Genomic DNA, 11,735 nt, shown 5'->3' on the forward strand with positions numbered 1-11,735 from the left:
CGCCGCCCGGCTGTCTCGCCCCCGCCGGCGTGGCTGGGCTGGGAGCCCCGGGTGAACCCCTTTGCTCTCCCCGAGCAGTGTTCAGTGAGGCCTCGCCAGGATCCAGTACAAATGGGAGTGATTCGGGGGCGCGCTCCGCACCCCATGCCTCCCAAAATCAGCATGCTCAGGCCACGTCCAGACCTGGGCTGGGGTTCCTCGGAGCAGGGCAGCAGCGCTCCCTGCCCCAAAACAGCCTCAGTTTGCTCCCTGACCACGATGCGAAGCCCTGTGCCTGCCTCTGCCCTCTTCCTGACTCTCCGGCTGCCCGGTCAACGGCCCCGTGTCGACTTGTTGAGTATCCGAGGTGAAATCAGTGATGGGGCTCAGCAGGAGCGCAGCCGCGGTGCTGGGAGCATCCGGGGAGGTGCAGATGGCCTGAGATGTTGTCCACGTCCCCAGAAAACCGCCCATGTTCCCTGATGGGGAGCAAGATTCCTGCCGTGCTTCAGGGCAAACGGGCCTTTTATTTTTGGATGGGTGCTGCCCAGCGGTTGGCTGCACTAGGAGGGGGGTTGCGTAGAATTGAGGGGCTGCAAGGTGCCTGCCATGGACCCTGGGTGGAAGGGTTCATGTCCTGGCCTCAAACTCTCCACCCAGCGCTGGATCCGTGTTTGCCAACAGCTTTATCTGTTCTTATTTCAGGTGACTGGCCCCTCTGGAGAAGGAACAGACGCCATAGTCATCCTGGAAAAGACTCCTTTCCAGGAGGAGAAGGTATCGGACCTGCTGAAGAAGCACACGAAGCTGGAGCTGCAGATGCACAACGACATTTACAGCACCTACCACCTCTATCCTCCCCCGGAGCTGAGCGGTGAGCGCTCTCGGCCTCGCGCGGGGAGGGTCTCGGGGCGGCTGCGGACCAGTGGTCATGGCTGGGATGCCAGTCGGTGCGCTCCTGCCGGCTCTGGAGGGGGGGATGCAGCGAGACGGGCAAACGCCGCTGCCGGACCTGGCTGCGCCACCCTGGTTGTGGTTTGGCTGGCAGCAGCAGACCTGGCCGAGGCGGGGAAATCAGCAGATCATTGCTGCTCTGAAGGCAACATCTTATTCCTATGCCTTTTTTTTGTTTGCTTTAAAAATGAACAGGGGCTTGAGGCTCTGAAAGCTTTCCTTGTGTTTTTTTTTCGGTGATGTCAGTTAATCTGGTAAGGTATTGTCTCTCTCCGTAAGGTTTACCTTGAAAACAATCACTGCCCGTGTCAGCTTCTTCTCATTCTAGGGTATCATCTCATGCACTTTATTTGTGTTGCCTGGTAAGGACAGACAGCTAGCGTGTTTGCAGGGGGGATTTAAATGCTGGTGACCTGGAGTGCCTGGGGCAGACGGGCACCTGGCCTCTGCCTTTCAAGCCTCTCCCCTCTGATTTTGCACAAAAAATGTTACGAAACCGGATTAATAAGCGAGTATGATGAGATTAGATGAGCAGGTCGGAGAGCTTCAGTGGAAGGCTGTCATCCTGCGAGATGGATTCTCGTCACGGCAGAACGGTGTCCTGCGATTGCGGCGCTCTGCAGCTGCCGCTGGAATGCAGGGCTGCTCTTTTGGCAGGCCAGGCGCTTTGATTTGGTGCTGGTATGTGTTTAAATTCTGGAAGTGCAGTGAGCAGGTACGTGTCAATGCTCCCATAAGCACGGTGATAGCCAAACAGGTTTAACGCAGTCAAAATTAATCCGAGTGATAGCCTTAAGTAAGAAGTTGTTGCGGTCCTGAATTAAGTTTTCGGGATGTTTGACGTTCCTTCCCAAAAATGCTCCTATTTTAGCGCTATGTCCATGGTGTAGGAGGAAGTGCTGTCTGGTTTTGGGAGCTTGAGTTGTGCAAAGCCCCTCTTGTCCTGTCGAGGGCTTTAAATCAGAGGTTTCAGTGTTACAATGCCACGTTTCAATGGCAGGAAAACACCGCAACACCCTGGTTTTTTGCGGCTGCCCTGCGTGGGAAGATGTAAAGCTATGCTTCATCGGCTGGAAAGGCTCCTGCTTGGGCTCCTGCTGTGTTCGAGGTCGGCAGCGACTTGCAGCGATTCCCACGAGGTGGCATTGCAAGACTAAAATCCCCTGTGCCTCTCTCTGGCTGCAGCCCTGCCAGCCGTGCTGGCGTTTGACTTCCTTGTAGCACTTCATTGCAGTGCTGTATAACTCCTGCATTACTCCAATAGCAAAATTTTTTTATTTAATTTAAGATTTATGCCAGGTGTGAAGCCCCTTGCTGGGGTGAAAAGGCTGTTAGAGGGTTGCCAGTCTCTGTCAGCACCGTGCCAGATCCTGCTCTTTCAGAGAGGCTTGAGCAAAAACGGGTGAATCTGGGTCTTCTCACATCCCATTTCTGGGCCTTCATTAAAGGCCAGAAAAAACCAACCTTGCCCGGGTTGTTTCTGTTCCTCCTGTCCCCTGTGCCATGACTGCCCCACGTAGCCACGCTGTTTGTCTCACGTACAGGACCAATCCTGCTGCGCTTCCGGACGAGTGTTCTTGCCGTTCCTCTTGCAGGTTTGAACGGGCAAAAAACCTCTGGCTTCCTTCTGCTGAAGCTTATCTTGTTAATCACTTTAAAAATTGCCGTTAAAAGGCAGGTTTTGCAGAAACATTACTCAGTGGTGCATCTTTGCTTCCCAGCCCTCTCCTTGGCATTGCGGCGCCTGCTCTGGGTGTTGGGCAGGAGACCTGGTGGGGGGACTGTGCACCCTGGTGCTGCCCTCCAGGCTCCCCAGCTGTGAACGGGGAGGCTTCTTTCTTTGAAGCAGTTCAGAGCCAAATAGCCATTTTTGTGGGCCCGTTGTGTGAGCTGCTGGCTGGCAGCTGGGCTGGCACCAGAGGGAACGGTTGCACGCATCAGGAGGGGAAGGAAATTGCCCTTTTGAGCCGAGTCATGGCCCGGGGAGGGAGTTGATACGAGGAATGCAGCTCATAAACTGAAAATGGAGGAGGAGAAATTTCCCGTACGGCTGCAGACAATGTCAGAACTTGTGAGAAATCCCTGGATGCCGAGCGATCGTGCAGAGACCCAGCGAGCCCTCGCACGGGGTCTGTCTCGGCCCCCTGGTTGCAGGGTTAGAGAGCTACAGGCTTTTATCTCCTGGCGCTTGCAGGTTTGCACCCGGTTAACCTGATGCAGTAGAAGTATTTTGCAGAAAAGGTCAAAGTTGTTGCGGTCCTGAATTAAGTTTTCGGGATGTTTGACGTTCCTTCCCAAAAATGCTCCTATTTTAGCGCTATGTCCATGGTGTAGGAGGAAGTGCTGTCTGGTTTTGGGAGCTTGAGTTGTGCAAAGCCCCTCTTGTCCTGTCGAGGGCTTTAAATCAGAGGTTTCAGTGTTACAATGCCACGTTTCAATGGCAGGAAAACACCGCAACACCCTGGTTTTTTGCGGCTGCCCTGCGTGGGAAGATGTAAAGCTATGCTTCATCGGCTGGAAAGGCTCCTGCTTGGGCTCCTGCTGTGTTCGAGGTCGGCAGCGACTTGCAGCGATTCCCACGAGGTGGCATTGCAAGACTAAAATCCCCTGTGCCTCTCTCTGGCTGCAGCCCTGCCAGCCGTGCTGGCGTTTGACTTCCTTGTAGCACTTCATTGCAGTGCTGTATAACTCCTGCATTACTCCAATAGCAAAATTTTTTTATTTAATTTAAGATTTATGCCAGGTGTGAAGCCCCTTGCTGGGGTGAAAAGGCTGTTAGAGGGTTGCCAGTCTCTGTCAGCACCGTGCCAGATCCTGCTCTTTCAGAGAGGCTTGAGCAAAAACGGGTGAATCTGGGTCTTCTCACATCCCATTTCTGGGCCTTCATTAAAGGCCAGAAAAAACCAACCTTGCCCGGGTTGTTTCTGTTCCTCCTGTCCCCTGTGCCATGACTGCCCCACGTAGCCACGCTGTTTGTCTCACGTACAGGACCAATCCTGCTGCGCTTCCGGACGAGTGTTCTTGCCGTTCCTCTTGCAGGTTTGAACGGGCAAAAAACCTCTGGCTTCCTTCTGCTGAAGCTTATCTTGTTAATCACTTTAAAAATTGCCGTTAAAAGGCAGGTTTTGCAGAAACATTACTCAGTGGTGCATCTTTGCTTCCCAGCCCTCTCCTTGGCATTGCGGCGCCTGCTCTGGGTGTTGGGCAGGAGACCTGGTGGGGGGACTGTGCACCCTGGTGCTGCCCTCCAGGCTCCCCAGCTGTGAACGGGGAGGCTTCTTTCTTTGAAGCAGTTCAGAGCCAAATAGCCATTTTTGTGGGCCCGTTGTGTGAGCTGCTGGCTGGCAGCTGGGCTGGCACCAGAGGGAACGGTTGCACGCATCAGGAGGGGAAGGAAATTGCCCTTTTGAGCCGAGTCATGGCCCGGGGAGGGAGTTGATACGAGGAATGCAGCTCATAAACTGAAAATGGAGGAGGAGAAATTTCCCGTACGGCTGCAGACAATGTCAGAACTTGTGAGAAATCCCTGGATGCCGAGCGATCGTGCAGAGACCCAGCGAGCCCTCGCACGGGGTCTGTCTCGGCCCCCTGGTTGCAGGGTTAGAGAGCTACAGGCTTTTATCTCCTGGCGCTTGCAGGTTTGCACCCGGTTAACCTGATGCAGTAGAAGTATTTTGCAGAAAAGGTCAAACTTTGGCGTTAAGCAGTTCCTTCAAAAAGTCGCAGTGTCCCACAGAAGAGGAATTCACCCCAGGGATTTCACAGCAGCCCAGGCAGCCAAGCCCTCCGTGCTCAGCTCCTCGCTTTGTAAAGGTAAAGTAAACCTCTGGACCGAGGAAATCACAGCTGTGGGTGACTTGTGACATTGGGTGCCGTGATGATGTGAGGAGCTGCCTCTGGGTCCCTCCGCTTTTTCTGAAGCACGTTTCTCAATGCCACCTTTGTGGTCCCAAGTCCCCGGGGAGGCTCTTCATTCAGCCGGAGTTTCTTGATAGCCGTAAGTGGATATTTTCTTCACCCTCTCCCCACCTCCTCGTTTGAGTCAGATGCTCTTCCCTCCCTGGAGTCAAGCTAACACAGGCCCCGTGTGATGAAAGCTTGTTTTGTCTTGATTGGTAAAAGAGCCTGGGAGGCTGAGCCGGTTGCTTTGTTGGCGTGGTGAAGGCAGAGAAAGCGAGGCCAAAAGAAGCACATTACCTGAGCAAATGATTCCCTTCTACCCTGGGAAGAGGAATTTCACCCTGCTGCTGCTTAAAGATGAGATTTTTAGGGCTGGGAGCACGCCAGTGTGGGGACATGGGAAGACTGCGCCGGTCAGAAAGAGGAACTCATCTGTGTCTTGCTTGGTTTGTCGGTTTTACTGGCCACTAGGAGAGATGTGCCAAGGCTAAAATGGGAAATAACATTTGCAAACCAGCTTACTAATGGTCAGAGTTCTTCTGAAGGGCAGCCCAAAACCACCTAAGGAGAGGGAAATTTGTGAGCGAGTTTGCGAGGAGGAGCGGTGTCAGGGATCGTGCCCTCTGATCGGAACTGCCCTGCAAACAGCCCAGGCAGGCGTGCGTAACATTTTAAGGCCAGCTGCTGGATGTTGCCTGGGGTTAAGAGGCAGCTTATGCCGAGATGCTGGTGGAGGAAACCCCAGCTCTGAGACTCCCTTGCAGGGAGAGCAAGGGCTGCTTTCACAGCAGAGGAAAGACTTCTTTTTTTTTTTTTTCTTTTTTTTTTTTTTTTTTTTCCTGCTGCCAAAGGCTCAATCACAAAAGCCAGATGGTTCAAGCAACAGGCTCCTTGACAACATCCAGCTCCCGGTGGTGCTCACAGCCGTTTAGCAAGGAGAACTTGCTGTTTCCAGCAAAAATCAGCCTCTTCTTGCCTGGCTGCTGAGGGATGTCGTGTTTAACAGCACCAAAGCCGTTCCAGTGTAATTTAAGGGCTCTTACCAGTCGTTTAAAGAGTCTTTACTCACTGGGCACAGCTCATCCCTGTGCTGCAGGCTGAAGCTGATTAAAAACATCTAAAACCGAGCACGTCGGGAGATGCTCCGGCTCCATCTCTCTGACACAGTGCGGAGAAATTGTGGGAGAAATGGGAGAGCGTGAAAGGAAAGTATTCAGTCATGCAGGAAGTGATACATATCCCTGCCTTCCCGAGCCCAAAAAGCATCTGGTTTCTGGCAGTGAGGAGCTGGAGAAACTTGCACGAGCTGCCCTGGGAAGGCTGGTTCGTCTCCCGGTGCTTCCACGCTCTGCCTGCCCGTGGGGCTTGCCCCACAAAGAACACTTAAATAAAAAGCTGGAGCCTGAAGCAGTGGGAGCGCGTGGGGTGGTTTGGGGGGTGGCGGGATGTATCGCTGTGCTCTGCTCTGTTTTTGGGGGTCAGCAATCTCCAAATTTCCTTTCGGCTGTTACAGCTAGAGCCCACCGAGCCCTCCTTGGATGAGAACCAGGAGCCAGACAGCCTTGGCAGAAGTCCCCCGGCAGCAGGCTTGGCTTGCCCTGGCATGTGCTGGCCTCGGAGCTCTTGCAAGCTTTATCCTTTTGTGCTTTTATTTCATTCAATAATGAGAGCCCCAGACGTCCGAGGCAAAAGCCGGGGTTGGGGATGGGTTGAAATTAGGTGTTCTGTGTTAATACAGCAGGGGGAGGTTGTGCCTCGCTGTATTTAGTTGGGGCTGCATCGAAGGAGATGCCTGGCGATGGGAAGACGGCGCAGAGCTGCATGCAGCAGGCAAGAGGCTGGCAGAGGAAAAAACAACTTGTAAGAGTGCAAATGTGACTTTCTCTGCTGTCTCCTGAGCTTGGCACCTTCCAGCACCTGACAGTTGAGTTCATTAGGCAGATTATAAGCCAAAGCTCAGCTTCCTACTAGCAAAGGGAGGAAAAAGCACCCCTGCCCAAAAGTAGAAACAGGTTGTTCCTGCCCTGTGTGCTTTTTCTGGCTGCCATGCATGTTTGAGTCTATTTAAAACAAAACTACACTGGTCCGGTTTAACATTGCTGAGTGGGATGGGGGAAGTGAGCGCCGGGCATCTCGGCGGGTCGCCCTGGCTTCTCCTCGCCCCTTGCATCGGTTTGAAATTCAACATGCTGAGCTGGAGGGGGATTTAGGCAGAGCTGGGGACAGCATGGCACGGAAGGGGCCAAGGCACTGCTAGTGATCCTGGAGTGCCCTTTCCTACATGCACAAGCTCTCTCTGCCTCCTCCCCATCTGTGACACGTGGCTGTCCCGCACCGTAGGGAGCGTGGGGGAACGTGTTTCGTCCTCTTCTCCTTTTTTTCCGTAAGTTCCCCAAACTGAGCTGGTGTTTTGGTTTTGTTTCTTTTGTCTCAGGTTGCTTTTTTCACACTTGTTTTTAGCAGGAGATGGGAGAAGTCGTTTTGTTTCTGGTCAGTCCGAGCTTCCTTTTCTCCTGGGCAGGGAAATAAGGATGCGGTGTATCCCCTCAACACCCTTTGCAAGGTGAACTGCCCAATCAGTTGTTCTCTACCATCACGGTACCTCTGCCTCCTGCTCATCCAGGTTCCTTCAATTAAACCTCTTTTTTTTTTTTTTTTTTTATAACCTCCAGTTAATTGACGGTTGGTCCTGACTTCCAGAACAAACCACAGGCGTTTCGTGGTGTCCCTGGGCTGGTGTTCAGGAGCAGGCTGGCTGACGTGACTCAGATGCAAGCAGAGTCAATCCCTGACCCTTCAACGAGCTTAAAACCCACATCACGTATCCAGCGGTTCTTTACCCCCATTTCCAGGCCAGGGTGGGTTTCGGCTGCCCCACGGCGTACGTGATGCTTTAATGCACGTGGAGTCTGCCAGGAGCAAGGGCAGCTTTTAAAATGGAGCATGAACGCGGCCGGTTGCCAGCAGTGGAAAGATTTCGTGGCAAGCCTGGTCTCGCCGTGGATGTTTCCGGCGGCTGAGCCCAGCCTTAGCCGGGACTTTGCATCCTGTGCACGGGCTCCTAACAATAATCAGGCTCTTGAGCATTTATCAAACAGCTTCTCTGGCCGTAGTGATTTATGCTAATTAGCATTGCTGGGGCGTTGCAGGGTTGATGAGACCTCTAGAAGGGAAATAATCATTAGCAAACCACAGCATCTCCCCCCCCTTTCCTCTTCCAAACATCTGCTGCTCAACCGCAGCTGCACATTAAGGATTTCTCTGATCTTGTGTTAGGTTTTAAAGGATCCTAAGTGGCTCTCCCCGCCAGGAGCAGCCACCCTTCAAATTGGGGAGGTGCTGGAGAAGCTGTGAAGGGTCCTCCGCAACCTCACATCCAGCTGGTGCACGCGTTGCAGTTATCACCACCCCCAGCATGGAGGGGTTTCTGTGCAGTCCCTGCTCTTGTTTTGGGGTAGAAAATTAAGTTGTGGAAGCGCTGGATGTGGTATTTTCTTATCTTTTTCCTTTTTGTTTTCTCCCCAGTGCTCTGCTGGTTTTTTTTTAAGTGAGGAGTAGAAGAGCTACAGCCTTGCTCTTTTTTTGGTTTGGGGTTTGGTTTTTTTTTTTTTTTTTTGCTATTACATCACCCTGCTAGAAGTGCTAATCGAGTCCTGGAAAACAACCTTGTTTGAACATGTGCATGGTGGGAAATCAGACCAGACTGCCCTTGTGGTTTGCATTTTCATATTTCATGTTACCAGCATTTTCCTGTGGATTTCATTAAGCTGGGTTTGGCGTGAAATGAAAGGGCACGGTCTCCCAGCTTGTGCAGTGCCGGCCTTAGGAAAAAAACCACCCCAAAACCAGAAAACTAAAAAAACCCCAAACCTCCCTAAATCCTGGCTTTAGGAACAAGCATATTCAGTGTCTGGCTAGCATATATACGTATATAAAGTGTGAAGCACAACTGCTTGGTACCCTGGTGAGTGTACAGACCATGGTTTCTGTGACTGTGGCAGACCTTGGGCACAAGCTGCAGCATTTGTAGCACCCCAGCCACTTGCTTCGATCCGATCTGCTCAGGGTTTGTCCAGGCTCCTGGGAGCTTTTCCTCCTTCCTGCATTAAGTTTTATAGCATCTCCCCATTAGCCGGGAAGGCAGAGGCGCTGCTGGTGCCCGTGGAGTTGTGGCAGGCTCTGTATCGCACACCTTATCTTGGCCAGAGAGGGATATTTTCCGAGTGTTTTACTGCCGCTGATAAGATTTACTGCTGCTGAGGTCAAAGCTGCCCGGCTGGCGAGGTGCACGCTTGCATCCTGCTTAATGCCACAGAAATTACGTGGCAAAGTTTTAATCTCGAGGTAGGCAGAAATTGTTTTGCTTCTGCTAAAATAAACATCTAAATGCTCTTTGCTTGTGGGCTGGTGCAGGGGAGTTACCCGGCTGTCATCTTCAGCTCATCCCACGTCATGTTAACCCATCGGCCCGTGGTGTTTGCTCTGGATCTGTCCCCGTGCCCTTGACCTCTCTGCCTCCTGCCCTCAAGGCTGAGCATCCTGGTGGCTGAGAGCTCTGGGAAGAAGCTGCTTGCAGCTCACGTGGCGTCTGGTTTTGTGGCTGGAGAAAGCGGCTGGGTGGTCGCTCAGTAACGTCCCACGTGCTTCAGATTTTAGCATGAGGAAGATGCGTCTCTGTGCCCGGGGTTGTGTTTCTGTCCTGGTTGTTGCCTGCACATAAGCTCTTCCCTAGGAGCCCCAGCCCTGCTCCGATGTTACTGATATGCCTGAAAGAGCAAGTGTGGGAATAAAACCATTCAGACAGCAAACTCCTCCACCTGAACTGGAAAGACAGGCCCTGGCTGTGTTGTCAGCTTACCCTTCCTCGAGAAGAGCAGCGGCAGCCTGGGAGGTTAAAGCAGTTGTTTGCTTTCCATGTTTGTTCTCCCCCACCCTGCTGTTTTAGCGGTATCTTTTAAAAATATATCAGTGTGGCATTTATTGGAAGGGAAAACAGATATATCGGGGCCTGAAGGATGTAATGTGGGTTTCGTCTGTGATAGTAACTCCGTAAACATGTTTGTTTCTAGAGATAAAAACCACAGTGGTGTACCCCGCCACGGAAAAACACCTTCAGAAGTACCTCCGTCAAGAAACGCACCTCATCCGTGAAACCTGGGAGGATTACAAGAACATAACGTTGCCCTTCATCCAGTCCCAGAGCTTCAGCATCCAGGTACGGGTACCACTGCTTCCCCTCCGCAGAGATGGACGCTTTTGGTCTCCTCCTTCAGCACGCTGGGCTGTCAGGTGTCTCCTCCGAAGCCCAGGCTCTGCCAGTACTCTGCCCCCCCGTCTCCCTGTTGGTTGCTCTGTCAGCGTGTTGTCACCTCCGCGGTACCGCACCTTCTCGACTGCCTGCAGATTATTTCTGCTGATCCTGAGTTGTGACGCTGCCTGAATGCATCCCCTCATCTTTCGTGCTTTCTTGAGGCTGTCTGACCTTTGGGGTAAGCTCGGCGGTGCTAAACAGGGCTCTCTTTCCCCTAAACTCCTCCGGTGTCCCCATCCTTCTGTCCTCTGGGGCATCCTTCTCCATCTTTGCAGAAAAACATTTCCCTTGGAGATGTACCCGAAGTTGCCTTTCTCGAGGTTTCTGGAGACTTTTTGGGCTGGGGTGTTCTTCCTCCTTTCTGAGAGTGGCTCCCTGGGCGTTGGTGCAGTTCACTGGGCTTTTTAGGAGTCTCTTGGGTGTTGTGAAAATAGGAAGGCACAGATTGCTCTTGGATTCCTGCATCGCAACTCACTCCTCAGGCTTTGCCTACAGCTCCTCTGCCATTCAGCCCTTCGGTCCATATTCCACGTGGCGAAGCTGTACTTTCAGTGCCCTTCTTGCCCCACACAGCAGCAGTGGATTTTTTTTCCTGTTTTACATCCTTTTTGACCATTCCTTTCCCTCTCCTTTAGAGACCAAAGGAACACAAGGTTGTAGGGACCAGTTCACACCAGCCTGTGCAGAAGGGGGAATAAAATAAATCCTGGGTCTGCTGAGGCTATCTGTTAAAAATAAAAACCCCAAAACCAACTGACCACAGGACTTGGGTATCCCCCCCACCTCTTCCCTGCTGCCTTGAACAGCAGCAGAATGGTTAACAGGGTTCGCTGTTGCGATGTCTGCTTCCTAATCGCTTGCAGATGAACGTGAATCCCGCCTTCTGCGACTCGTACCAGAAGGCACCTTGCAAGTGCAGCGTGCGCTCAGCTGCTCCTCGCCCGCCTGCTTTTCTTTGCTCCATCGCTCAGTTTCCTCCCCGGCAGCCCTGCAACCCCAATAACATCAGGTGGCGTTTTTGAGCTGGAGAAAGTCAAGAGTGTGTTTCCACCAGACAGCAACCTGCACGAATGTTTTCTCCGTGCTTTTGCTCCGAAGGCTGTCAAGTTTCCTGGCTTAGCAGCTGCCTTCAGAAGCTGCTTGAGCTCGCTCGCGCTGCCTCTTCCACCAAATACTGGTGAGCTGATTTCTGTACGTAGAAACACATTCCCAGTGACCCATCAGGAGCGTCTGCCAAGAGATGCCAAGCTCAGGAAGTGTGGGTCGGATGAGTGGACAGTGAGGTGGACTGGGAACTGGCTGAATGGCAGGGCTCAGAGGGTTCTGATGGAGTTCAACACGGGCAAGTGTTGGGTGCTGCTTGGGGAGGTTGAACCCCATGCACCAGTACAGGCTGGGGGTGACCTGCTGGGAAGCAGCTCTGCCCAGATGGACCTGGGAGTCCTGGTGGGTGACAAGCTGGCCATGAGCCAGCAGGGTGCCCTTGTTGCCAAGAAGGCCAATGGCATCCTGGGGTGCATCAAGAGGAGTGTGGCCAGCAGGGCGAGGGAGGTTCTCCTCCCCCTCTGCTCTGCCCTGGGGAGACCCCACC

General features: G+C 52.8%; 1 protein-coding gene across 1 annotated transcript in view; it reads left to right on the forward strand.

Annotated features, from left to right (window-relative positions):
* DCPS (decapping enzyme, scavenger) overlaps nt 1–11,735 on the forward strand; it is a 26,499-nt gene that overhangs the window by 6,978 nt on the left and 7,786 nt on the right. The window contains exons 3-4 of the mRNA XM_035897452.1: nt 685–853; nt 9,903–10,048. Of these exons, the coding sequence (XP_035753345.1) occupies nt 685–853; nt 9,903–10,048 (315 nt within the window). The remainder of the gene's footprint in view (nt 1–684; nt 854–9,902; nt 10,049–11,735) is intronic.

Source organism: Egretta garzetta, unplaced genomic scaffold (genome assembly GCF_000687185.1).
Source record: "Egretta garzetta isolate BGI_Z169 unplaced genomic scaffold, ASM68718v1 scaffold207, whole genome shotgun sequence".
NCBI classification, from domain to species: Eukaryota; Metazoa; Chordata; class Aves; order Pelecaniformes; family Ardeidae; genus Egretta; species Egretta garzetta.